The 24969-nt window shown below is 41.1% G+C and overlaps 1 protein-coding gene and 1 long non-coding RNA gene across 3 annotated transcripts; one reads left to right on the top strand and one right to left on the bottom strand.

Annotated features, from left to right (window-relative positions):
• Nucleotides 1-9369: 9369 nt before the first annotated feature.
• LOC137483578 (uncharacterized) lies at nucleotides 9370-18137 on the bottom strand. The gene is made up of 4 exons (XR_011004540.1): nucleotides 18038-18137; nucleotides 16545-17177; nucleotides 15482-15707; nucleotides 9370-10170 (listed from the first exon to the last, which is right to left on the bottom strand). It is a non-coding gene; the product is annotated as an uncharacterized lncRNA (long non-coding RNA).
• Nucleotides 16770-24578, top strand: LITAF (lipopolysaccharide induced TNF factor). Of its 2 annotated transcripts, none has more exons than XM_068206778.1 (4): nucleotides 16770-16876; nucleotides 22384-22566; nucleotides 22944-23100; nucleotides 23410-24578. In XM_068206778.1, exons 2-4 carry the CDS (start codon nucleotides 22389-22391, stop codon nucleotides 23516-23518), a joined length of 444 nt encoding a protein of 147 aa, XP_068062879.1. In that variant the 5' UTR covers nucleotides 16770-16876; nucleotides 22384-22388; the 3' UTR covers nucleotides 23519-24578. The 2 variants fall into 2 exon arrangements, with proteins under 2 accessions (XP_068062879.1, XP_068062880.1); XM_068206779.1 differs by lacking the exon at nucleotides 16770-16876 and adding an exon at nucleotides 18315-18402.
• Nucleotides 24579-24969: the final 391 nt, after the last annotated feature.

Below are 24969 nucleotides of genomic sequence, written 5' to 3'. Positions count from 1 at the left end.
ATTGATGCAATCAGGCACAATCTTTCTCTTCATTCCCGAAATGAAAGAATGAAGAGAGAAAAGAATCCTGAAACAATATACAGTGACCATTGCAAAGGCACTGGTACTAGGAGGAAGGTACTCACTACCCCTTTTAGCCTCTGTTGTAGCCAGTTCGCTGAGTTTGAAATGAATATGAAGAAATCAAATCAGAATCAAGTAAAAACCAAAAACATGGTGAAAACTAGCAAGTTGAGGTTATATTATTGAGAGAGAAAGAGAGGAGCTTCATCCCCACTGTTGAAGTTGCAGATACAGCTATGTCATCTATAAATAGATTTTAATTTCCCGTTAACTGTGTCCATTTCTGTGATACCTTCTATTTTAACAGGTACTCTTCTGTAATTATGCTGCACATGAGTCTGTACTCATGTCATCCATACTTAGAGGTGCAATTTGAAATACTTACAGGTGTAAATTGAAATACTGAATGTCTGTAAGTCAAGAGACACAGGATCACTGGATGTGTTTAAGCCAGTGTTGTCAGAAAAACTGGAAGATCCTTTAATGAAAACCACCAGTTATGATTTTAGTTATAACAAGGAATAAGCTGTTTACATTTGTTCAGCTTGTAATTTTTGAGCATTTAGTGTACCAGAAGGTGTATAGACATCTATAGCTTAGCATAAATAGAATTTTGAAATTACTCAGATCATACTGAAAATTTTTGAGAGTCTGAAGCAGCTTTTAATGTTTAACCATGAGTATCTGCAGTAGCTGAGCTGCAATGAGACAATCTGTAGAAATTAAATTAGTGTCCTTGAAGTGATTTCCACTGATTTAACTAGATTGAATATGATTAATTTTGTTTTAATTTAAACTGCAGTTTAGACTCTGTAGCTTTGCTGTGTGAGTGAGGCCTCAGAACTGAAAGTACACCAGCATGCAGTCTCACCCTGCCCAGCATGTTCAACAGCACTTGTTTTAAAATCACATCGTTCTTCTCACGGGATACTAAAGAAGTGCCAAGTCACAACACAAGACCCGTGGTTAAGTCATCTCTACAGTCTGGCAGGAATGAAACTGGCAGTGTCATCTGCCTTCCTTTGTTTCTTTGCAGACACACTCCGGTTTTTCCCTGAAGCAGACTGTGCTCTGAGCTGAAGGCTGGGTGTGCTCTCTCCAGGGCACTTTCCAGCCGTGTTTTGTTGGACCACAGACTTAAAGTGCTTTTCAAACCTGCCAGTCATTAACGCAGTAACTGCAAATAATGGAACTGCTGTAGAAAACTGTGGCTTCCCTCCTTTATTAAACAAAACACAGAAGAACAGTTTGTTAAAGAAAATAACAAATTAGAAAGCTGAGCACTTGCTAAAGGATGCTGTCTCTGGGCAACTGTTCTGTGTAGTTTGGGTGACTGTATTAACAGTTCAGATGCCTTAGATGCCTGAAATTAGGTGGGATGAATAGGGGTCTAAACCAGTTTTAGCCAATTATCTGATTTGTTATGGCTTCTGCAGCTATTAAAGCATAAAAATAACTGTAGCAAAGATAGCGGCTCCAAGAAATAAGCCAATGTTTAAGGTTTATGTCAGATAAAGAGTCACTACCATTTTTCCTGCATGCTGGATCATTGCCTGAGGTCCAAGTGTTGGTGCAGTGTGAGCACTGCAGCAAGTTCTGTACTGTCAGCACTAATTGCTGTGGAAGGGGAATGAACAGTGAGTTCTGACTGAACAGGTACTTGAATTGACTGAGAAGGGCGCTGCCATTACCATGAGTTCTGTTAGTAGATAAGTAAGTACTAGTGCTTTATACAAGTGCATGTACTTACAGCAGAACTCTATCTGTGTAGTGGTGGTGGTTGTGTGAATGGGGACTTACACCAGAAAAGCTTCAACCCTTTTATGAAAAGCTTAAGTAATTTCTCTAATCTAAAAAGTACACCCAGCCAGTAATGCAGCCTTGTGATTTCATCATATATACCATGCTGCCTAGCTATTTTGGGCAGAATCAAAAATGTTTGCAGGCCATAACTATGACATGGGTTTATACAAATAACCTGATAATTTAAAAAATTAATAATTCTGTAAGAATTAAATTGATTTCAATAATCTATGGTCCAAGCTGTAGAGCCACCATCTGTTTTTGTTAGGGCATCACTAAAAAAGCCATGCCAGTAATTCCTTATGGTCACCAACCATTTAGTAGAATGCTTGGTTATTAGAAGAGGTTGTTTTAGCTATTTAGGCTTGGGTACTGGGTTTGGAAGTGTAGCTCTTCCTTCTGCTTCCAAATGTTTTGTTGGGCTATTTCGTGGAGTATTAGTATTCTCTAACTCCTGTGTTCAGAACATGCATATGAAAATGTTCATTTTATGACTAAACATCTGGAAAGGGTAAGGTATTAACCTGTAAACAAGCAGCTTAGTTGTATGAAACATAACAGAGAGGTATACGAGATGTCTCTGTAGTGCTCTTTCTGGTTTTTGTATTTGACAGTATCAGCTGAATGCTATGGGTATGAAAAGAGACAACTCTTCAAGGCTTTGAAGTTCTTTTGTCAAGTTTTCCGAATACCAAGCAAACCTAGTAGCAGATGTTGCTTTTCTAGTCTAATACATATCCAGTCTACATTTTTGTCACTACTGATGGCAGCAGAAATGCCTCATGGTGTGTTGCTTTCAGTGAGGTAGGGACAAAGGGCAGGATCTGATAGCCCTGCTGTAGGGTTGACTCATCCACACTCCTTGAGACCCTGGAGATTTCTGCCCTGAGATTTGCTAGCACAGCTCATTCAATCCAATGCTGTCTCCTGTGGGAAGAAAGCAATGCAGGATCTGAAATTTAACATACCTACTATAAGGTATTCAGAGGAAGGATATTTGCCAATGTTTTGTTAAAGTTCAAAGAGATTGTGGCTCTCTGGAATTTTGAAGTTTAAAGAGGCTTTTAATACATATAGCCTAGTTTTCACATTATGGAAGGGTTTAAATGTTATTTAAAACATTGTTAAGCAATTATGTCCTAGATACAAACTACCCAGTTCTCCCCTTACATGTAAGCTCAGCAAAGCTCAGTATGTTGTGGTGCTGCTGGCTGCAAGGCATTATCTAGTTTTGTTTGATGGGGAATTACATGCCCTAGAAAGAAAATTAATAAAGATATCTGCTTTCAACTCCTAAATTCTCTACCTACTTCTTTCTGTGATTAAAAAGCACATATTTGAATATATGCAATCCTAACACTTAAAATTACACAGTCCATTTTTTTGTCACATCCAGGACTTCAATAACTCAAGTAATTCATGGGAGAGTGGGAACATTTGTATTATCTCTTCCAGATGAGCTGAAGCAGAGTAAATAGGCTGTATCCAGCTTTGAGAAAGCAGCTTGTTTCAATGGGATCCTTTCAGCTGCAAGCCATTATGTCATCCCCTCTGAAGAGCTGCCCAGGCCTGCAGCTCTGGGAGAGCTCAGAGTGCTTGTCCTGGGGCTGGCTGGACAGACTCCAGTGTTTGGCCATAGCTTGGGCTGCTGGGTGAGTGGCATATTCACATTGGAGCTGCAGGTGAGAAGCAGAGTTGCTAGTGATGCTGGCAAGATGGCTCTGAAAGAAAGTATTCATATTGCCACCTTTAAGAATCCAAGGTGTTTTTATGCAGCTGTTCTTTGTGGCAGTACAACCAAAGTTCCATAGAATGCTGTGTTCTTGTGACTCAAAATCTGTCTCCTGCAGTCATTTGTTTGAGGACTCACCACTGGAGGGTAAAGCTTGCTTATATCAAGATCTGTGATGAAATGTTACTTCCATTACTTTTGATGCATGGGCTTCATCCACGTTGTTCAGTGTGGCATGGTATTGGTAAACATCCATCCGTGTGTGATACACAAATTCTCTCCAAAATTGCAAAATCTGCAGATGCAAACTTAAGCATTTTTCACCCCTATGCTTCTTAACCCTTTCTTGTATCTCTTTGAGTAAAACTTGCTTTTTTTTCATGAACATATTTTTTCATCTTCATTTTAACTAGTGATTTCTCTTTCATCTACTACTGTTATGTGGTGCTTCCACAATAATTTTAAGGTTCAAAACATTGGCAATTTTTTCTTTTGGACAAAAGTTTAGTTTATGAGAATGTGTATTTTTAGTATCTCTTTAACAGAAGTTTCTCCAAATTGCTGTATCTGTGGGTGTGGTGTCCAGACTGCCCTACAGATTTCTAAAGGGAAAGAAGGAGGAAGATATTTGTATGTGGTTTCAGGAGAATCTAAATAAAAGATGAATAAATTGAGATTGAATGCCCTTGGTAAACAACTGCACACTACCATGGTTAAGCCCACTTGTGACTATGTTACATTCCCCTTCAAACTATTTATTTTTTATCTACTGGAGGTTAATCACTGAATTAATGTTCAGTTATATACTAATCAAGAGAAAAGCAAGGCTATAAATTAGCACTGAGTTTAGATGTGGTCAAGCAGCATTCTGAATTACTCAGAAGCATCTGATGAGCTTCAACCACTTTGGAGGATAACATTCTGTATTACTGGCAATCTTGAATGCCTTTGTGTGTTTACTAAATATATATATATATATAATTTCATGGTCTTAAAGCAGGTCTTGAACTTTGGTGTATTTAGTGTCATTTTGAAAGAAGACTGGGGAGCTGTCAGAGTAATTACTGTGCAGGAGCCACACAGCAATTTTCTGCAAATAGGTTCTTTAACTTGCAACCTGTGAAAATCCTGTTGACAGCAGGGATCCTTGAAAGCAAAAATTCCCTTCAGAACACACATTTAATGGTTTGAAGAAACAACAGTACCTTGTGTAGCTCCAGGCAGGTCCTGTGTAATGGAAACAGAAGATTGGTGCTGTGAGATGAGGCAGAACAAGGCTGCGGGGCCAGAGGCCGTCCCTCCTGTGGGTCCCAGGGAAGAGCTGCTGTGGTTCCAGAGGTGGGATGGCATGGAAGCACAAGATGGAAGAGAAAGATGACTGGAGAAGCTGGAGTTGATGAAAGATCTTGTCAGGAGTAGGAATAATATCTCAAGTGAAAGCACTGAAGTGGAATTGGGTTCACTTTTCTTGACATACTCTAATTATTAATAGCTGTTATACACTTGTGTCTGATTAATAGAGGAGCTAAAGGGAAAGAGGGTGATGGTAGTTCTGCATCCTGATGCAGATGGAAAGAAGGAAAACATAACCGAGTTCACATAGAGGGAATAGCTTGAAACATCTGGAATTAATCCATTTGTAAAAGCTTAAAATATTAAAAAGGAGCATGGGTGATATGGAAGAGAACAATATTTGCAGCAAGGTAATTGATGTGGGTAGCTATAAGTTGCTCTTGCTGCTGTGGAAAAACATAGATCCCATTCAACTTGAAAAGGATGGAGAAATTGATTTTAAGAGTAATGCATGTAGTAAAGAAATAGTTGCAGGAATCCAATGAAATACTGTTTGTCCTAATAAATCTTTGCTGTCCATAGGTAGTATTTTGTTTGTCTTTCTTTTGGAAGTTACATTTCAAATGCAGAAACAACTGCAAGTTGCTGTTATAAAGTGAACTTTTGCCCTTTCCTAGTGCTTTTTTTCTTTTTTTTTTTGTGAGCCTGAAAAACTTGGATCTTGCAAAAAGGAATCTCATTTTCCACATAAGCAGAAGCATCAGTTCTAAGAAAACTCTTTGCTAGAAAATGGGGCTGTATTTAAATCAGGGCAAAGAGCTATGTGCCCTGCATGCAGCACTGCCATTGTTTGGCAATTCATAGGGAAAAAAATAGGCAAGAGCATCTGCAGCTGTGTATGTGCTGCTGGTCCATAATCATTAGTAGTGATTTCTCTTCAACAGAGACAAGAAATCTGTTTACAATATATTACTTAATAAATACATCTAATGTGACAGACTTGAAGGTGTCGTTTTTTTTCTTTTGGGGAAGAAGGTATAAAAATGCTCAGTTAGCTTTGCAACCCAGGCTGCAGGGGCATCTGTCCTGCTTGCAGTCTTGCAGAGAATTAACAGTATTTACTGCTGCATATACAAGGACTGGACACACTGGCTTCTCTAGGCTGTGTGACCTTGCAGCCAGAGTAGCAAAACTTCACAGATCCTGAATAGCTGCCTGTCAGGGACACTGTAGGTTTGTGAACTGGACACAGGGTCCAGTCTAATGAGAGGATGAGAGCCAGAATTCCAGCCTCTGGAGCTGAGCACAGCTCAATTTTTATTGTGGAATAAGTAGCAGAAGTACTTTTTTTTTTTTCAGCTGTTGTTCTTTCTGGCAGCAATATGGTCACTTGGCTTTTTTACAGACATGGCTCCCTCTGTTCCTCACCCTGTGGTCTGGCACAGAGTAATTAAACCTTCAGCACCAGCATGTTACAACAGGAGTGTACGCTGACATATGCTATGGAAATAACAAATGATGCATAGTCCATACAAGGGTGTACAAGAAAAAACAGAATGACAGCAAACATCTCAAAAGCTATTTCTGAGTCCCTCCTTATTAGACAGAGGGTGTCCTGTTTCATGAGAACTCAGAGGGAATATGGATAGACAGGAGAGTAGCAGGGTGCTATTTAAATTAATATAATCCTCAACCAGAATGTCTTAACATGTATCTTAACATCCTTTGCACAGCCTCTCTTTGTCTAGGATCAGGAAATGACTTACTGCTGCTCCATTTGCCTTGTATAGAAGGTAAACACATATTGTGAGAGAAGAGAGCACAGATACCTTGCTGACTTGGGTATTTGCACAGGTGAAAGGTGTACCTTTACCATTTGTAAGCCTTGTCAAAGGCTGCTGCAGCACAGGTGTTAAAGTACCTCTTGTCTGCTTCTCTAACTGTGTGGGTATTGCCTGTGGACCATTCTGAGGTCACAGGAAGATCCTGCCATGGATTGTGCTGGTACATTCTCGTGAAGTCTGAAGCTACACAGAGGTCTCCCAGGTACATCCATGAAGGGCAGCAGCCCCGGGGAGGACCTGCCATGGGGAGCCTCATGCACTTCCCACGTTTAGCAGCATGCCTTGTCCAGGATCTTTCACCCCCTCCTCTTAGTGCTGATTGCACACTTCTCTTGTGAGCTTTAGTAATCTTCTGGGGATTTAGACCCTAGCAGCACTCTGCCCTTTCACTTAAAAGGACATCCAGTGCTGTGTAGCATGTAAATGAATGAAAGTCCTAAAAGCTGATGCTCAAGTCCTTTTGGTGGAATTCTGATATGGACTGTCCTAATAAGGTGCTGTAGCTCTATTTTTTGCGCTATTGTATTTCTCGGATACAAATTCTATCTAATTCAAGCAATAAAAGATGGTATGATGATTTCTAATTGTTAGCTGGGAGGCCTATTTGCATTATCCTGCAAATTCAAATAGGGCAGCTTTAACTAGTATATCCTGCAGTTTCCAGGGAATCATTTCTGTTTCCCAGTTTACTTTTGCACAGCTGCTGAAAGAGCAGAATTGCAACTGCAGCATTGTCAGTTAGAATCCTGGCAGGGTTTTTATCACCCATCCAGCTTTCCCTGTGTAACTGGGAATTCAGTGCAGCTCTTGCTGAAGAAAGTTGGAGTTTTTTGAGTTTCACTGAGATTTCATAAGTGCTTCAGATAACCACAGCTAAAAGCATCCAGTGTGCTTGTACTGAAGCAAAGACAAGCAGGTTTTTCTCTTTTTTTCAGGTCAGTGGTCCCCAGAATAATAATGTATGGCTGCACACACAGCCTCAATTCCAGAATATTGCAGCTTAAATGTTTGACATTGAAATCTAGCCTGAAATAAAAAAATTCTAGCCTCTGCATAGGGTTTGAACTGGAATAAATGCAATATTTTGCTCTATGCCTTGCATTCAGAACCTGAAAATTGATTCATTACTATAATAAAAAGATAAGCTTTAATTTCTTAGAATGCTCATTGTAGGGCACTGAGAATAAAAATTAAATGTGTCAGCAGGAGTTTGACCAATTTGCCCATTTTAATTCCATTTTCTTGGGTATATTTCAACATTCATAACTAATCTGAAAAATATTGACAGGCTGACATTTAATTAAAAAGTATGTCACATTCCTCTGCATGGGGAAATTAGATACTGATTTCACACTGATTTAACATTGCTCTTGCAGCAGACATTTGTGTCTTTCCTCTGGGTGTCCAAACCCAGTGTCTGAACTAATCAGCAATGGCTGAACATTGAATGGTTTGGGCATTCTGGAACAAAGCATACATATTCCACCTCAGAAATAAATTAACAGGAAATGTATTAATAGTATCATATACAGTTAGTGGTCCACACCTACTACTTTATAGAAGCTAAAATAAAATACATGGTTTGCTAGACCAACTTTAGATCTGGAATAATTAATGCAGATTATATTTTTTATGTATGTGTGATATAGATGTTTGGGAGGATTTGGAGCAGGGCAAGTTTTTTGGTTTTTATTATTTTTCATGAATAATTTGTTTAACTTCTACCTCTGCACCTGGGTGATTTTTAAATTGACTTTTTTTCCCCTCTGTTTTGTCCTCAAACACTAATAAATAATGGACTGTCCATTAAATTTGCTCAAAACACAATCCCATAATAATCATCTGCAACAGAACAAATTCTGTGTTCTGTTCTAATTGATTCACCTCATCTTGCAACTGTGGATGTGGCTTTCCCATGTTATTTGCTGGAGGTCACCTTTGTGGGCTCTGAGTAACAGCAATTCATCTCATTTTGTCAGTGGCAGCTCTGTGCAGTGGAATTGGAATTACTTTGTTATAGAGCAATTCAGTAAAGGAAGTAGGAAACTAAACTCGGGTACTCTGACTACCAGTGTTTAACCCATCAGCTGTCCCCTCACCCAGCTTTCTTAGTCTCAAGGACTTAGGGGGGTTCAGGTGTTTTCCCCAAGCCTGTAAGCAGACCTGGTGCATGCTTAGGAGCACCTCCTAGCTGGAATAAGGCACAGGAGTGCAAAGTAGGAGTTGGAGGAGTTATTGTATGCAATTGTATTTCTTCACTCTCACAAAGAGAGTCTGCTTTACCTTGTGTGAAATGAAATTTAGCCCCAAGTTTCCACAGTCTCTTTCATTTAAATGTTACAAAGAAAATGCCTCTGGTGCATATCTGTTTCTCTTACTGCATTTCGGAGCACTTTCACAAGTTCTGTAGAGCTGTTAACATTAAAATAAATTTCTTCTAAGTGTCATTTCCACCTCACACTCACTACTAGCCAGTTCAGAGCTCAGAGCATTGCCTATTCACTGGTCCACTGTAACTTCTGAATGTCTCTGTGCTGAGCTGAGAGATGCCCTTGTTGGCATTACTTGAAAGCTTCTTTCAGTCTCAACAGTCTGATCACCCAGGTGATTTCTGTAAAACTTCTGCTGGGAATGTGGCGGAAGCAGCACTGACACAGAACAACCCTTGCCCTGCAGCACGAGGGAGGTTCTCTGCTCTTTTCTGTGGAATGATCAAGAGCAAACAGAAGTATGATGCCAGCATTAGAAAGGGACCTTGTTTTGTGGGAGCAGTGTTGTACTTACTGCACCTGTTGTGTTTGCTGCACTTCTAATTCTATGGGTTTTAGTCGCTTCATGTACACATTGCTGAAAATATCTCCTGAGTAACTCCTCAAACCCCTTGCTGGCCTCTCAGGCTTCTAATATAGTTGCCCATAGTAGCAGGAAATTGTAACTCTCTTGGAAGTTTGCCTATAGGACACAGTCCAAACACCTTTCAGTTTTCTACCGAGCCACCAAGGGGCAGCTTACTTCACAGTGCTTGAAAGCAGATGGGTAGGAAAGCCTGCCCAGTTGTCTTGGTTTAGGCTAATTCCAGTTTGCAATGACAACAAGGTCAGTCTGAAGGGGCAAAAGTGAACATTGATGGATTTTATTTTTAATCTGAACAGACCTCTGAGGGCTCTGAGAATTTGACGCCTTTCAGTTGCCAGTACGTAAGGATAAATTCTTCTGGATTGTTATTAATTTTATCTTCCTATAAAGCACTGTTGCCTTCACTCTGAGGTCTTCAGGTTTGGTCAGTCCTTTAAACCCTCAGCCCTTTCCACTCTTGCCTGCTTCTCCTAGGTAGTAGGCTGGTAAAAAGCAGATGTTCAGTAAAGTTGTAATATTTCTCCCTGAAATGCCTTTGCCTCTTATGTATGACTTAACTTGATTCCAGCCACCTGGAATCTCAAAAAGAAAATCTAGTTCCCCTGGATGACAGACATTTTCTGTTTTCCATCTGAACTGAAGTCTGCTAATCTCTGAGACAAACAGATTTTTGGATTATATAAGCAAACAGAAAAATAATTACCAACATGTTTTCTTCTGTGCTTGCATAGAAGGATAAAAAAAATTAAGAAGGATAATTACCATGAAGGTTTTTTGCCCCACAGATGTTACAAAGCCCATTTCTGTGTCAGAACCTTCTGGATACAGTGCCTGCCATCTTGTGGACAAGTCACACTGTGTCTGAATCCTTGAGACAAATATTTAAAGACCATAATATTTTGTGTATGTGATATTTGTAGCTCAATGCAAACAATCTTTCTTTTTGGGGACTTATTTTTCAATTGAAATTACTTCAGTTTGCTTGATTCCCTTACTTTTGAGGATGCTTGAATTCCTCTGCTCCACTTGTTAAAACTATCAAATGTAAAATTCTCTCCAGTTTTCTATTTAAGTAAGTTTGAATAAATAACCTAAAAATGCTCATCTGGGAACCAGTCAGAAGTAACTCTGAGAAATATGTCAAAGCTGCATAAGTGCTACAATAAGGAGAAAATAATTTTAGAAATTCCTTTGCTGCAAATTTGAAAGCAAAAATATTCCTCTTATTACAGACATAAACAACTTGTACAAATATTATTTGAAATTAAGATATCGATATTCTTTATTGACCTATATTAGCTTGATTCTTTCTTGGTAGAATGCAAGTGACAACTCTTATGTCATTCTTTAGTGAGTGAAAAATCCTTTCCAAATGCAATAAGGATTAATCTTATGGGGAAGGCTCTAATCCCCCCAGTGTTTGTCAAAATATTATGCTTGCTGAATGAGATCATTTCCTTTTTGTAGAAGTCCTTTAGAGACAGCCCACTACCTGTTTTTCTAAAATTTATGGTAAATGTGCCCAAAAACAAGTATGTTAAATATGTTAAAGTTTAAAAAAATGTTACAAAGGTAATGTTTTTGCTGTTACATTGAAAGTACAGTTCTAACAAGAAACAGCTTCAGCTGTTGGTCTGACTTAAAATCTAATTTGGACTTAATTTTTTGTTTAAAACAAAAAAAGACTGTAATTCAAATTTGATTTAATTAATAAAAGTTAGTGGATGGATTGTCACTATTGTTACTCAAATCTGATTAAAGAAACATTAAGGTTCATTGTGCTGGTAGCTGAGTCTGCCCTACAGGTGGTCAGAGCCATTCCTGGCTTTAGGGCAGATGTCCTGAATTGCTCCTGCAGAGATACTGGGAAGGGGGCCGATTACCAAGCCCTCCCAGCACCCAGGTGTAGCACAGTTAGTGCCACCGAGGTGGCAGCTCCTTAGAGATTGTGAGGCAGCTCTGAGTGCTGAAAGCTGTCAAGGAAGCAAAGCAGCTGGATCAGGTATACAAATGAGGCTAACATAAGCTGCTCAGAGAACTGATGACTTACTAAACAATCATCTGGGACAAAACCCAAGTGTTGTAAATGTTTGAAGGTTCTAAAATAGCTGGCTCTAATGACAATTAATGAGGCCGTGCACAATGTGATAATCATAAGGAACTGTGTTTGCTGACCAGTGCTGGACAGTTATTTATAAGCTGGACTAAACCAAGCCATAACTTTGCAGAGAAGCAGTTTATTTTTAAACCGTAGATTCTGTTGTGATTGTGTCACAGACCACATGATTTTGCTGCAGGGCAAATTCAAGAGGAGCTGTGCATACAATCAAGACTTGCAGAATCTCTGCACCCAGCAGATCAGCCAGCTCTCACCAGCATACCTAAGGCTTTCTAGTTCGCTTATCTTTATTACTAGTCTTTGTAAGCATGTTCAATTGTTTACTGATTGCTTTGTTTATCAAACAGGATCTGAAAAGACAAAGGTTTCATTTCAAACAAGGAGTGTCCTAAACATTTGGCATCCAGTGCAACAAGCCACTCAAGGCTGCACGCAAATTTGGAGAAGTGTTTTCTTACTGTGTAGCAATGTAGCGGCTGATGAGATTGCATTTCACCGTGATTAGTCATCTGTTTGGTAAATGGCTGTTAATGCTCACATTGCTGTTGCTGTTTTAGCTCTATATCTATGACATTTGTGCCCAGATTATATGCTTCCTGGCCTGCTGCTTCCTACAGACAACCAGTATCAAGTGACAAGACATGACATATAATGTCTGAGTTTCTGAAACAGGAACTGACCCCTTTGGACCTGAGACTTGAGAGATTCACTGAAGTGGTTTCAATGAAGGCAGTCCTGCCAGAGGTGGGGAACTGACATGCTAAACATGATGTCAAAACTATCCTTGAATCATGTAACCTAAGTAAAAAAACTAGAAATTATAAACCAATACATAATTCAATATTGATAACTCATAAAGTGAAAGAAGCATAAGAAAATAAATGCTTACTGGAATTATAGCTTTGCACATAATGTGAGAGTGATGCTAGAAACAGACATTAAGAGAAGGGAGTATTTGAGGCCTGAAGGAAAGCCTTATTGGATAACTGAATTTTTAGTAATATGGTCTCAATCTTTATACATATTTCTATATTTCTTGCCTATATCCCAATTAGATCACAATAATCCTGGTGTCCAGATGACAGATGTGTGAGTATTAGAATTAAGCACAAGAGAATACTGTGTCATTCCTTACTCATTGTAGATCCAGAGAGTTGGATCAAAGCACTTCATGAAAACATGTCTGGCTGCTGCCTTAAGCAAAATAGCAGGAAGCTTCACTGTAAGATTTAGATCAGTGATTTCAGTGTCAGGTACAAGAGCTGGCAAGGATGATTTATGCCAAGATTATACCACAGCTTGGCCAAACGGCAGGTCAGACATTATTCTGGAGGAAGGGTAAGAAGAAAGGATTTTTGCACCATTTCATTCCGCAATGACATCAGAGCAGTGGAAATCATGTTTCAGTTCTGTCTACAGGAAAAATAATCAGGCAGCTTTATTTTTAAAATCACATCCTTCCTGTACCCTGTCAAGGGAGTAGGAAGATGAATTTGAAGGGTAAATGGTTGGAGAATCATAATTCTCCTCTCTGTTTTGTCATGGCATTAATAGATAATCCATCAAATAATGGATGACTTTATCAAGACAGACCTGCTGTTTTTAAAGGTAAAACTTTTCTATCATAACCACTTCTTTTTAGTTGTTCATACTAGGAGAACCATTACTGGCAGTGAGTGGTTATTCTCCTATAATCCTTTACATGAAGTGCCAAGTGTTCTGAGAAAAAGAAATCTATCATTACCTCTTTTGACACCACACTTCTGTCTCACTCTCTAGGGAAGATAATATGATTTACATACTTAAATATTTTGCTGTACTGTGTTTTGCAGTCTGGCAGCTGTTGTCAGCTATGATGATCAAATAACACTACAGGAACTGGTAATTAAGAAGGAAGCAGTACTAGAAGGACAGCAAAGTACTAATATTTAGGTTTGGATTAATTTCACAATTCTGTTAATCAAATGCATTTCTGGGGAATCATTTGCAGTTTTAGACTAGATATACTACTGTTTAACATAATAAATAACACTGAAGTGTGGGATCCTGTGGTCATCTTTGAGGCTTCTCATGTGAACTTCAACACTTGTATCATTGTACTAACTGTTGAAATTGTGTTGGAGTTTTTGTTCTCTTTGCTTAACATTTCAGCAGTGAAGAAAAAAACAATTATGCTTTCAGATTATTTGGCTTAATGTATCTACCTTGCTTCTCTTTAATTCTGTATTTGTACATTGATCATTGCTCTGAAACTGCATTCTGGTACAACTCTGTAAGTATCTAGTATTGCTGAAATGATCAAAAGTCATAGAAATTTTTATCTAGCTTCAACAAATCAGTATATGCAAAGTGGCATACATTTATAAAAAGAGATTTATTTGTATGTGTGCAAGTCCTGTGATTTCCAGGCAGGAGAAATTTAAGGTGAGAGGAAGGTTTACTTATTTTACACATGTTAATGAGAACATATTACAGTATGTAAAATATGTAAAAGGCTTTTAAGTGTACATCAACTTTTGAACATCATTTAGCTTCTTTTACAGAAGCCTACTGCTGTAAAAGCAAAGGCTAGTAAATCCAGCATGCAATTATTTTTGGGGCCAAACTGACATCTGCTGGTGTTCTGCAATAGCATGTGTGCAATCAGTGTGATGACAAAACATCCACTATATTCTTTGTACATTTCCACTGTGCTGTTAGCAGCCCTGGTGATGGCTCAATACAGCAGAGAGAAGCTGAACAGTGAATAGAGCAGGTGGGGCTGCTGATCACAGCGTGCCACGGGACTGGGGATGAAGCAGAGCTCTCGTGGTTACATCCTGCTGCATTTGTGTGTCAGGCTTCTGAAACTGCCACAGGCCCCTTTTTTCTTATGATTTTTTAAAAATGAGGTATGTTTATAATCTTCAGGTACACAGCTCATGGGGAAGCAGGGGGAGAGGAGATAAAAAGCTGTATCGGTTTCTAGCCACATTTCCTCATGCACACCTTGAGCTGGCACTGCCCCTGTATCCCCCCCGGTCACCCAGTCTGCCGCAGGGAGGGAACTTTTGGGGGTGCCAATGTGCAGGCGGCAGCTTCAGGGAAGCTGCGTGGGCTTCCTGGGGCCTAACCCAGGTAGGTTGTTGGGCTGCAGCTCTATTCCAATAGACTATGAAATTTGGCACAATATAACCCCACTTGTGTTGGAGATCAGAGGGGCTGAATGCAGCTGGCCTTAATTTCTGGTTATTATCAGTCTGGCACTCTAGTCTGGTTGTGTTTAATAAGAACATCCTCAATCACAGATTCACAAATAGTGCTACTTATTGAAGCAACAGGAATACAGATTTGGAATTGCTGTTGATAAATGCTGTTACTGCATTAGCACCAGCCAATGGTTAATTAAGGTAAGTTAGCTTCAAGCTAAATTAAAATTCAATTTTTCATTACACTTAACTTCACAGTTAATTAAGCTTAGTTTCACCCAGGTATGGTCTGACACAGAGACATGAAACTTACTAAAGAGGCATCTCTCTTTTGGGGAGGAGAGAGGAGCAAAACCATCCACTTCTCTATGAAATGGGGAGTTATGGGGCATATTCTTATCCTCTACATGGAGGATTCCAAATATCAATTTTGTATTTTCAGATAAATGGAGGTGAGACTGTAATCAAATGCAATTGGTTACCTGTTGCTTCCATCTTAGATTATGGGGAGGAAGGCACTTTCTCAGTTGTAAGCTGGTGTCTGTTTCATAGGTAAATGAGGGATAATGAGGGTTTCAGTTACTTTTGGTCAGGCTGAGTTAGGATTAATGGTTGAATCAAAGGAAGAACAGAAGCATGATACTTTAGTATTGCTTCCTCCTCCACTCAGACGAGGCAGCAGTAAAAGCCATCCGACCTTTGCTTGACCATCTTTACTCCCATCAACATTTTACTGCACATCATCATCACAGAATCACAGAACAGTGTGGGTTGGAAGGGACCTTTAAATATCATTTAGTCCAAGGCCCCTACAATGAGCAGACACCTTTCAGTAGACCAGGTTGCTCAGAGCCCTGCCCAACCCAGCCTTGAATGTTTTGAGGGGCATCCACCATATCTCTGGGCAAACTGTGACAATAGTTTACCACCCACATTATAAAAGTCTCCTTTTTTATATCTAATCTAATCTAAATTGACCCCCCCTCCTTCAGTTTAAAATCATCATATCTTTTCCTGTTGCAATAGGCCGTGCTAAAGTTTGCCTCCAATTTTCTTATAGGCCCCCTTCAAGTACTGAAAGGAACAGTAAGGTCACTCTGAAGCCTTCTCCAGGCTGAACATCTCCAGCTCTCCCAGCCTGTCTCCACAGCAGAGGTGCTGCAGCCCTTAGCACATCTTCATGGCCACCTCTGGACTTGCTTCAGCAGCTCCATGCCCATGTTACACTGGGGGCCACAGACCTGAATGCAGCCCTGCAGGTGGAGTTTCATTAGAGCAGAGCACAGAGACAGAATCTCCTTCCTTGGCCTGCTGGCCACACATCTCACAGGACCAGATTTCCACTTCTATGCAGCCTGCTGTGTGTGGATAAGGGGGCTGAGGCCCTGTCTCCATATGATGTGTGAGCACACTCTCTACTTTGCTGAAGCACTAGGCTGGGAGCTCTACACTTTAGCCCAGACACCATGAAGTGCTTCAGCCTCACTCAGGTTAGGTGTAATATAAGCAAGTGCCTCAACTCATCCTTGCCCAACCAGCCTCATCAATTCTCCATAGCAAACCTGCCAATTTTCCACAAGCTTGTCACTGAGATTCAGGAATAAAACTCCTTAACACCAATGTAGTATTAAGAAGCAGGGCTTTACTTTTTATGGTTCCTGATGGGCAGGATAACTCTGCCTAAGGTGCATGCTTGGCTCAAGGTGGTACAAGTATTTATTAACAAGGATATACATATTCCTCAGAAAAGTGTTGCAGTTTGTTACTTTAGGTGGCCACAGAACCCATTGCCTGTGCTGGGCCCATTTGCTCCACGGACCACTACACAACGTTTCATTAATTGTGACTTCTGTGTAATTTTCCACATACTTACAAGTGCTGTGGTGAACTCCTGGTCAGCCACAGACTGGCTAAAGCTGATGCTGCTTTCACCCAGTGCCATCCAGCAAAAGGACTGGAAAGGCAAAATTAGCAAATGGTGAGCAGGGTGAGAAGGAGGATGGATAGTGAGAGGAAATACACTCACGTACCAGTAAATGGATGCCAACTGCCTATTTGGACATTTGGTGGAAACAACAGTAGGGCAAAAAGGAGAAATGTTACTGGAGTCCCCAAGAAGGAGCATGGGCCAGCCTAGACTAGATGCAAAACACAACACATGAGAGCATGGCAGCTGGAGTAAGAAGGCTTTCAGTTGAAGGTCATGCCTTATTTCACCCTGGGAGATGTGTTCAGTCATGGCTTCTCTCTTCTGTGGCTCCTAAACTGCTCATAGCCACCTGGGGAAGGGGGTTTAGTAAGTAAGAAAACAATTATTCCAACTTTAGTTAATCCAGGCCACCAAAGCCCAAATTACTCAGGTTCTGCTTCTGAGAAAAATAATACATGATTTCTTGATAATGGTGTAAATTTATTCACCTCTAAGTCTAGTTCTAATCTCAGTGCTGATGAATCACACTCCACACTCCCTGAATCAGGGAGACTGGACTATTCATGCCCTCAATACTCTCAACATCGGATGACATTCCCAAGCACCCATACTTGCAGGTGATTCAGTAGATTACTGTGACTGCAGAGCTTCATGTTGAATTTATCATCACTTTGGGTAAACTTCTTTCATCCTATAAAACCTGACTCCTTGCTCCAGGATGGATTTGAATTGAAGCTTTATGCGTGTTCTTTAGGGCAAGGTTAAAGAAAAGATTTAAATACAAAATTAGGACTTTGAGGGATTTTAGATGCTTTCAGCCAAAAGGCCTTATGAACTGTCCCTGCTGATAACCCGCAGGGGTTATTAAGTCCCTTCAGTCCAAGGTAGATTCACACAAACCAGCGTGTGAAGCAGTCCCTTTTGAAGCCCCTTTAGGGATCTGGCCATAATTTACTTGTGTGTTATCTTGGAGATGGAGAGAGGAAGGACTGACATACTCTTGTGTTTTCCAAAGACTGAATTGCTTTCAATTGCTTGTAAAGGCACTACCTAAAATCACTGAATCTTGAACTTGAATGTTCTTGTATACTGTCTGAAATACCTGATCCAGTAACGTAAAGGACACTGCAGAATTAGAGAAGTGATTTCCTTGCAGTGTTACAGAACATGGTGCTTGGCTGCGCTACTGACGGGGCAGTTGAAGATTACTGGTTTAATCTGAGCGAGCTCTTGGCGAAAGCCGCGGATTTCCCGATCGCCGTGACTGCGAAATGCACCAGCAGTGTCTGGACTTCCACAGGCTTTCCCCCCTTTCCCTTTCCTTTTCCTCCTGCCCAGACATGCTGCCGGGAACCGATGGCTCGGGGGAAGGGGCCGAGGCAGCTCCCGGAGCAGGGCCCGGCCGGGGCCAGGGGAGCGCCCTCCCGAGCAACGCCCGCGGCGCCTGCCCGCGGCTCTAAGGGGAAGGGGAGGAGGAAACGCGGGTGGGGACGGGACGGGACAAGCCCTGCTGACGGTGGCTGCAGCCGGGCGAGCGGAGACGCGAGGAGCGCTGACGAGCACGGCTCGGCACGGTAAGGGCTGTGCCGCGCCGCCCGGAGCCTGGCGGTGCCGCGGGCGGGGGCGGGGGGGCTTTGCTTCTCTTGGGCCCGAGCGCTGCCCTCCCGGGGCCGCTCCCAGTGCTCCGGCCCGGCTGCGGGGAGGGGAAGAAGCCGCGGCTCTGAGGCTGGTTCCGCCCCGCAGGAGCCTCCGGTGCACCGAGGGCAGGTTGGGGCTTCGCGGGCCAGCGGTGTCCCGAGCGGTGCAGTCTCAGTCCCGGTCCCGGGACGGTCCGGGAGAGGCCGGGGGCGACGCCTCCTGCCCTCGGCGATGCGGGCGGGGGCCGAGCGAGGCCGGAGTTTCCCTTCCCCAAGTGTGGCAGGCGGAAGGTGGCCCTTTCCTTAGGGAATGCTCTCGGGATCTTCGCGGCAGCAGCTCCTCTCGGACTGGCCCTGCCCTGCCCCGAGGAGGAGGTTACTCCCAGGATGAAGCTACTCACAGGATTATTCCAAAACTATCGATTACTTGATTAAAGTAACACTCTATCCTCTGAAATCGCTCCTGCCGCCAGAACACACCGTGCGGGTTCTGTTTGTACTTTGCCAGTATAGAATTAAGTGTGACCACAATGCTATTGGTTCTTCCTGACATAATATGTCAGAGTCTTTTTTTGTTGTGATTACTGGATTTTTATTCTTTCACAAATGCCTGGAAAATTTAAACAACTTTGAGAAAGTATTTCTCAGCAAGTTGGTAAACTAGGAAGTTGTCCAGAGTTCAGACGGAGTTGGTGGTCCAAGAAGGTGCTGTGTTAGGGCTTTGCACTGCAAAAATCCGAGCGCTCTGATAAACCTGTATGTCCTGCTGGGTTGTTAATAGCTTCAAGCTGTATTTCATTCTCGGTGTTGCTGACCGGTATCTGTCTTAGACTTTGAGGTGCAGGGAGCCCTCTAAACCACCCGTGGTGTTGGAGGGCAGCTTGGGATTTCTAGTGAACAGGACTGCGTAGAAATTGTTTAATTTAAGGATTAAGTTGTGTCAGATTTTAGCAAGAGATTAAGGGAAAGGCAGCAACACATTTGTTTGGCCAGACTAGGTTAGGATAGCTGTAATTGTAAGCAGTTCTTTATTGGATGGGTTTTTGGTTGGTTGTTTTTTTACATACCAAGCAGAGAGATGGGCTATTACTTTCTTTTTCCCTTGTCCCCAGCCTAATTTTCAAGATGTGGAGTGTGAAACACACTTGCACATTTGCACTGGCTTGTATGAAGTGATGGTTCAAATAGCTCTTCAGAGTTGACATTTAAAGCAGAAGGGACATTGGAAAAATGAAATGAAAAGCTGAGGTTGTGGTTACATCTACAATACTCAGTACTTTGAAGAGGCTTTTTTTGTAGTCCCGATGTCATCTTGATGTTTATTAGGAATTTTTGTTTTGATAACTTGAAGGAGTTCATATATGGTTTTAGTTTTTTACCATTCACTGTAGTAGTTTGTACATGTTATTTTTGTTACAGATTTGAAATTTAAAAAAAATAAAAGGGATGCTACAAAGTGCTGTGAGGACCTGAAACTTATTCACATTTGTCTACAGAAGAAGTGAAAGTGCAGAAAAAGCACAGTGATCACTTTTAAATTGAAATGGTTGTTCAAAACCATTTGGTTGTAAAAAATGAATATGCAATATAATTTAAAATAAGTAAATATCAAGACTTGAAGTGTTTGTGCTGTAAGTTATATAATTTTGAAATCTGTGAAAGGCTTTCAATTTCTTAGAACTTGCTTGTCAGTGAAGCAGACCTGAGCAGCTGAAGTAGCTGTGTGTTTAACCCCACCTGGCAACTGAGCACCACACAGCTGCTCATGCAATGCACCCCTGAAGAAACTGGACATGTGTGAGAAAACTCATGGGTTGAGATAAGAACTGTTTAATAATTGAAATAAAATAATTAAGAAAAATAATAATTTAATAGTTGTAATGAAAAGGGAAGTAACAGAGGGAAATACAATCCAGCAAGTGGAGCAAATGAGAACAGTTGCTCACCAGCAACCAACCAATGACCAGCCAGTCCCTGAGTAGTATTTCCCTCCCAAAAACTTTCCTGGTTTTATTGCTGAGCGTGATGCTTTATGGTCTGGAATATCCCTGTGGTCAGCTGGGGTCAGCTGTTCTGGCAGTGTCCCCTCCTGGCTTCTTGTACACCCCCAGCCAACACCAGCACACCAAGTGGGGACAGTAGATCGTGATTCAGCTCTGTAGTTTAGTCACAAGGAGAAAACTTCTCTTTTCTAAAGAAAACAGATCAGTGTTTTTTAAAGGTATAGCTGTGAAATACTTGTTGCTGCAAAAACTTACTGAGTTTCAACATCTTGGACTGCTGTCTTGTTCCCTTTTCATTCTGCCAAAGTTGCAGTGTGAGTATGAGAAGGGTGGGAAGGAGCAATGTTTGTCCCAGGCTTACTACAATTACTTCTCCAGCACCTGTAGCCACATCTGTTCTTCTGTACCAGCTCCTGTGTTTGTCCTGGCCACAGGGCTACTATAAAACCCACACTTGATTGAGTACACAATTCCCTTTGTAATACACCTTTCCACATTTCTGCTAAATCTGCTGAGAAGACTGTGTGGCTCCTGAAATATATAAACATTGGTGTTTCCTGGTGTATTCCCATGCCTCCAGTGCAGCTGAGTAGTCCTGTGTAACCTGGAAGAGTGAACAAACCTGTGACAAGTTCTTTATGGAAGTGTTTGTAGACTTCACTGAAATCCTGATGAAAGCTGTATTGTGTGAGGAATGTAATCAGCAGTATCCCAGGGACTTTTCCTTTCCACTCTGGGAGAGTGGAAAGGCTTGTGTCATTGTTGGAAACGTGTGTGCTGGGTCTCACCCAAGCTTTGTGTGGATGGAGTGACCCCAGTCCTAAACAGACACACTTGAAATTCTTTCTCTTTGCATGTTGTCTTTTGTACCTGTAAATTGCATCTGCAATTTCCCTTCTTTTATTCATAGTACTGCTGTGGGTAATCGGAGCTCCTATAGAACTTTCATGGCACCATAGAATTAATATTCCAAATACAGGTTGTCTTTTCCAGATAGTACGGAGTGAAAAGACTTGCATGTTTACAGAGGGATCGTGTGTGCAGCAACAGAATGGAGTGTGGCTCTTGGAGAGCTGTCTGATGGTCCTTAGGAGGAAGGGGAAAAGGGAGATGCTTGGTCAGCATTGATGCCATGAGACCTTGTTCCATGAAGAAAATGGTGGGCAGACTATAGGAAGTGGGTAGGTGGGGAGGAGGAGAGGAAGTCTGCATTGAAACCGCAGTAGTTTCTTGGTGGTGGTCAGCATTCTTATTCTCTGCAACAAAATAACAATTGGTGGAGGAAAATTTGCCATACAAACTCATTAAAGCATTGCTAAGAAGCAAAAATGGCAAGGGTAGATATATTAGATATATTTGATAGTTGTAAAAGATTTGAGTTCAGTTGGACATGCTTAATTGTTTGGGTTTCTTTTTCCTTCAGTAAAATTACTTCTTTCAAATTACAGCAGAGGTAAATAGTATTTTTTAAATACTGAAGTTTCACCACAAACCAGGCTCATGTTGGTTAGCAACTACCATGTGGCCTATCATACTGTTCCATTTTTCAGGTGAACAAGAGGGATTAGAAATAGTGTTCTTGGAGAATTACAAGACTGCCAGATTGTTTAGAATACTAATAAAGATGCCCCACCTCCCTGCTTTAGTATTTTTAATTTATAAAGGAAGAATTGGTGTTGGGGCAAAGTGTAAAAACTTCCCAGTGAGAAGGAATTGGGAAGTAGGCAACAACAACAGTGAAATCAAGATTAACATTTAATACTATCAGAAACTAATACCAGCCAATTAATTTTATGCTGGCAAAAGCCCCTTTTAATATAGTTATCTTCTTGCTGTTGATTTGAGCCTAATTATTTGTCAATTGCCATTAATAAATAATACCTTTTGTTATGATTTTCTCTCTTTAATGTTTTAGATATAATGTCTGCTCCAAGTGGCAATCCTGTCCCATCTGCACCACCTTCTTATGAGGAAGCCGTAGGAATCAATGTGAACTATCCTCACCCCTATCCCATCCCTGGCCCTGGACAGAAGCCAGATGGGAAGGGAATGAACCTTCCCCCACACATGGGACAACCTCCACCAGCAAATAACCCCAGTAAGCCTCCAAAACTATTCTGTACCTCATGTTGAGATGGTGTCAAAGTGGTTGTTAGAAGATGAAAAATCGTGGTTCACAGGTGTTCAATGCCTGGCAAAAATACTTTTGAAGAGAATAAGATGAATCAATTCTTGTGAATCCCTCAGTGTGCAATAATATCAATAACATCGTTTGGCTTTCTGCAGTTTTTAGTGCAGCTTTATTTTTAAGACTGTATTTTCTGCATTGGGAAATGCCATGGTTATTTCTCTCTGTCTTTGTGTATTTCATTGTTCTGAGCCCTGAATATTTTAAGTTATACCTGATTTAGAGGAAGTTGATTACTACTCTTTTCTCCTGTTCCTCGTGGAGTAAACAGCCATTTCTCTGCTCAGTTAATGTTCAGACGGTGTATGTGCAGCAGCCAGTACTGTTCTATGACCGCCCAGTTCAGATGTGCTGCCCTTCCTGTAACCAGATGATAGTGACACGTCTCTCGTACGACTCAGGAGCTTTGACCTGGCTGTCATGTGGTGGCCTCTGCCTGCTGGGGTAAGTAAACTCCAATTTGCACTTTTACCTTGACTTTTTTTAGGTCTAACATGTAATAGAGCTCTCAGCTTTGCTTTCTGTGTGTGGACCTGAGCCTTCGTGGTTCAATTAGCCTACATCTGCATCTGTGTCCTACTGGACCTTAAAGCAGTTCTGGATCATTACAGTAATGGACTCCATAGCCATGTGTGTTCTTCCTAAAGCTTATGGCACCAGTTTTACTGATGGCTTTTGAACAAAATACATTTTACCTTCTTGTGCGTATAAAAAGTGGTAAAGCAGTGTTTTTCTCTTCTTTTGCCTTTGCAGGTGTATAGTAGGCTGCTGCTTAATTCCCTTCTGCATCGATGCCCTAAAGGATGTGGATCACACCTGTCCAAAATGCAATGCTCTTGTTGGCTCTTACAAACGTTTATAGGCAGTGTTTAAACATTGATTGATGAAGTTGTTTAGCACCTCTAGAAGTCCTCTCTGAAGCTTCATGGAGACTTCCTGTTTTTTCTGTGCATCCTGTCACTGGAAACCAATAAAAAGTAATGTTTAATGCTAGATGGTTTGAATACGCATTTGCTTGAGAGGAGTCTCACTTAGGTCTGTGAAAAGCATACCTAATCTGTATGGGCTATTCAGTCCTGCACCAGTGGAGAGCAACGGAGTGTTTCCCTTTTTGCTTAATACAGAACAGGTTGGTGATATTCTTCAGTTAATCTTGTCTCAGGCATGTTACACATTGTGCTTGCATTGAGACTGTAAAGTCTCAGCACAGAACAAGAGGAGGACATGTATGGAGAACTATTTAGGATCATGCTTTGGCAGCAGCACTGTTTACAAACTTGCAGGGAGTTGCTTCAGAGACAGGTGCTCCTCTTTGAAAAAAGAAATATTTTGTTGTCGTCTTTCCATGAGCACTAGAATTAATTTTAAAACTTTTGTAGTTTGAAGAGAACCAAACCTGAAGGCTTCTTTCTTCTTGGAGGTAGCTTTTCCAAATGGACAATTCAGGTGGTTGTGCAAAAATAGTGAATGAATCTAGCATTTGAATTTTCTTGCCAGTTTCAAGTCTAGTCATGTCTCTAACCTGAAGTAAAGATGTTCATACAGAAGGTGTTTGTTCAGTGGTTTTTGTTAGGCTGGAGGCTTTCTTACTGCTGGTTGAAAGTCTGTGAAGTGTTTTCTTCACCCCAGTGGAAATGCCCAAAGAGCCTTGGTTAGAGCATTGGAAAACTTCCTTGTACATTTACGTAAGTCAGCTGATCGATCATAAACAAACCTCAGCCTTATCTTAAGGCTCGAATTCCACCTGAAGCACATAAATAAAACACCCGGGCTTTTAGTTGTTGATCTGCTCATTATTATTTTTTCTTTATTAAGAAGGTAAAATGTGTGTAAGGAGTTTCTCTGATTTTTCTAAATTAAATGAAAGATGAGTTCTGCTTGTAGAAACTTAAGCTGGATATGCTTATTTAAGATGAGAATCAGACGCAATTAGGGAATGAGGCTCTGAAGGTTAAAGTAATTTCTGTGTCATAAGCAATTGGATCAAACAACATTTTGATGCATATCACAGAATCTGAATCACAAAATCAACTGGGTCAGAAAAGGCCTTTGAGATCATCATGTCCAGCCTGTGTCCTAGTGTCACTTTATCAACCAGACCATGGTGCTGAATACCACACCCAATCTTTTCTTAAATACCTTCAGGGACAATGACTCCACCCTCTCCCTGGGCAGCCCATTCCAGCGTCTGATCACCCTTTCTGGAAAAATCTTCTTCGTAACGTCCAACCTGAATTATACCTGTCCAGAAAAGGAAGACAGGTGTTAAAACAAGGCTGTGTTGGTAACACTGCATTTATATTTGTAAAAGTA

Source organism: Anomalospiza imberbis, chromosome 16 (genome assembly GCF_031753505.1).
Source record: "Anomalospiza imberbis isolate Cuckoo-Finch-1a 21T00152 chromosome 16, ASM3175350v1, whole genome shotgun sequence".
Classification (NCBI taxonomy): Eukaryota; Metazoa; Chordata; class Aves; order Passeriformes; family Viduidae; genus Anomalospiza; species Anomalospiza imberbis.
The sequence above is the reverse complement of the archived record's forward strand: the minus strand, read 5'-3'. Positions and strand labels throughout refer to the sequence as shown.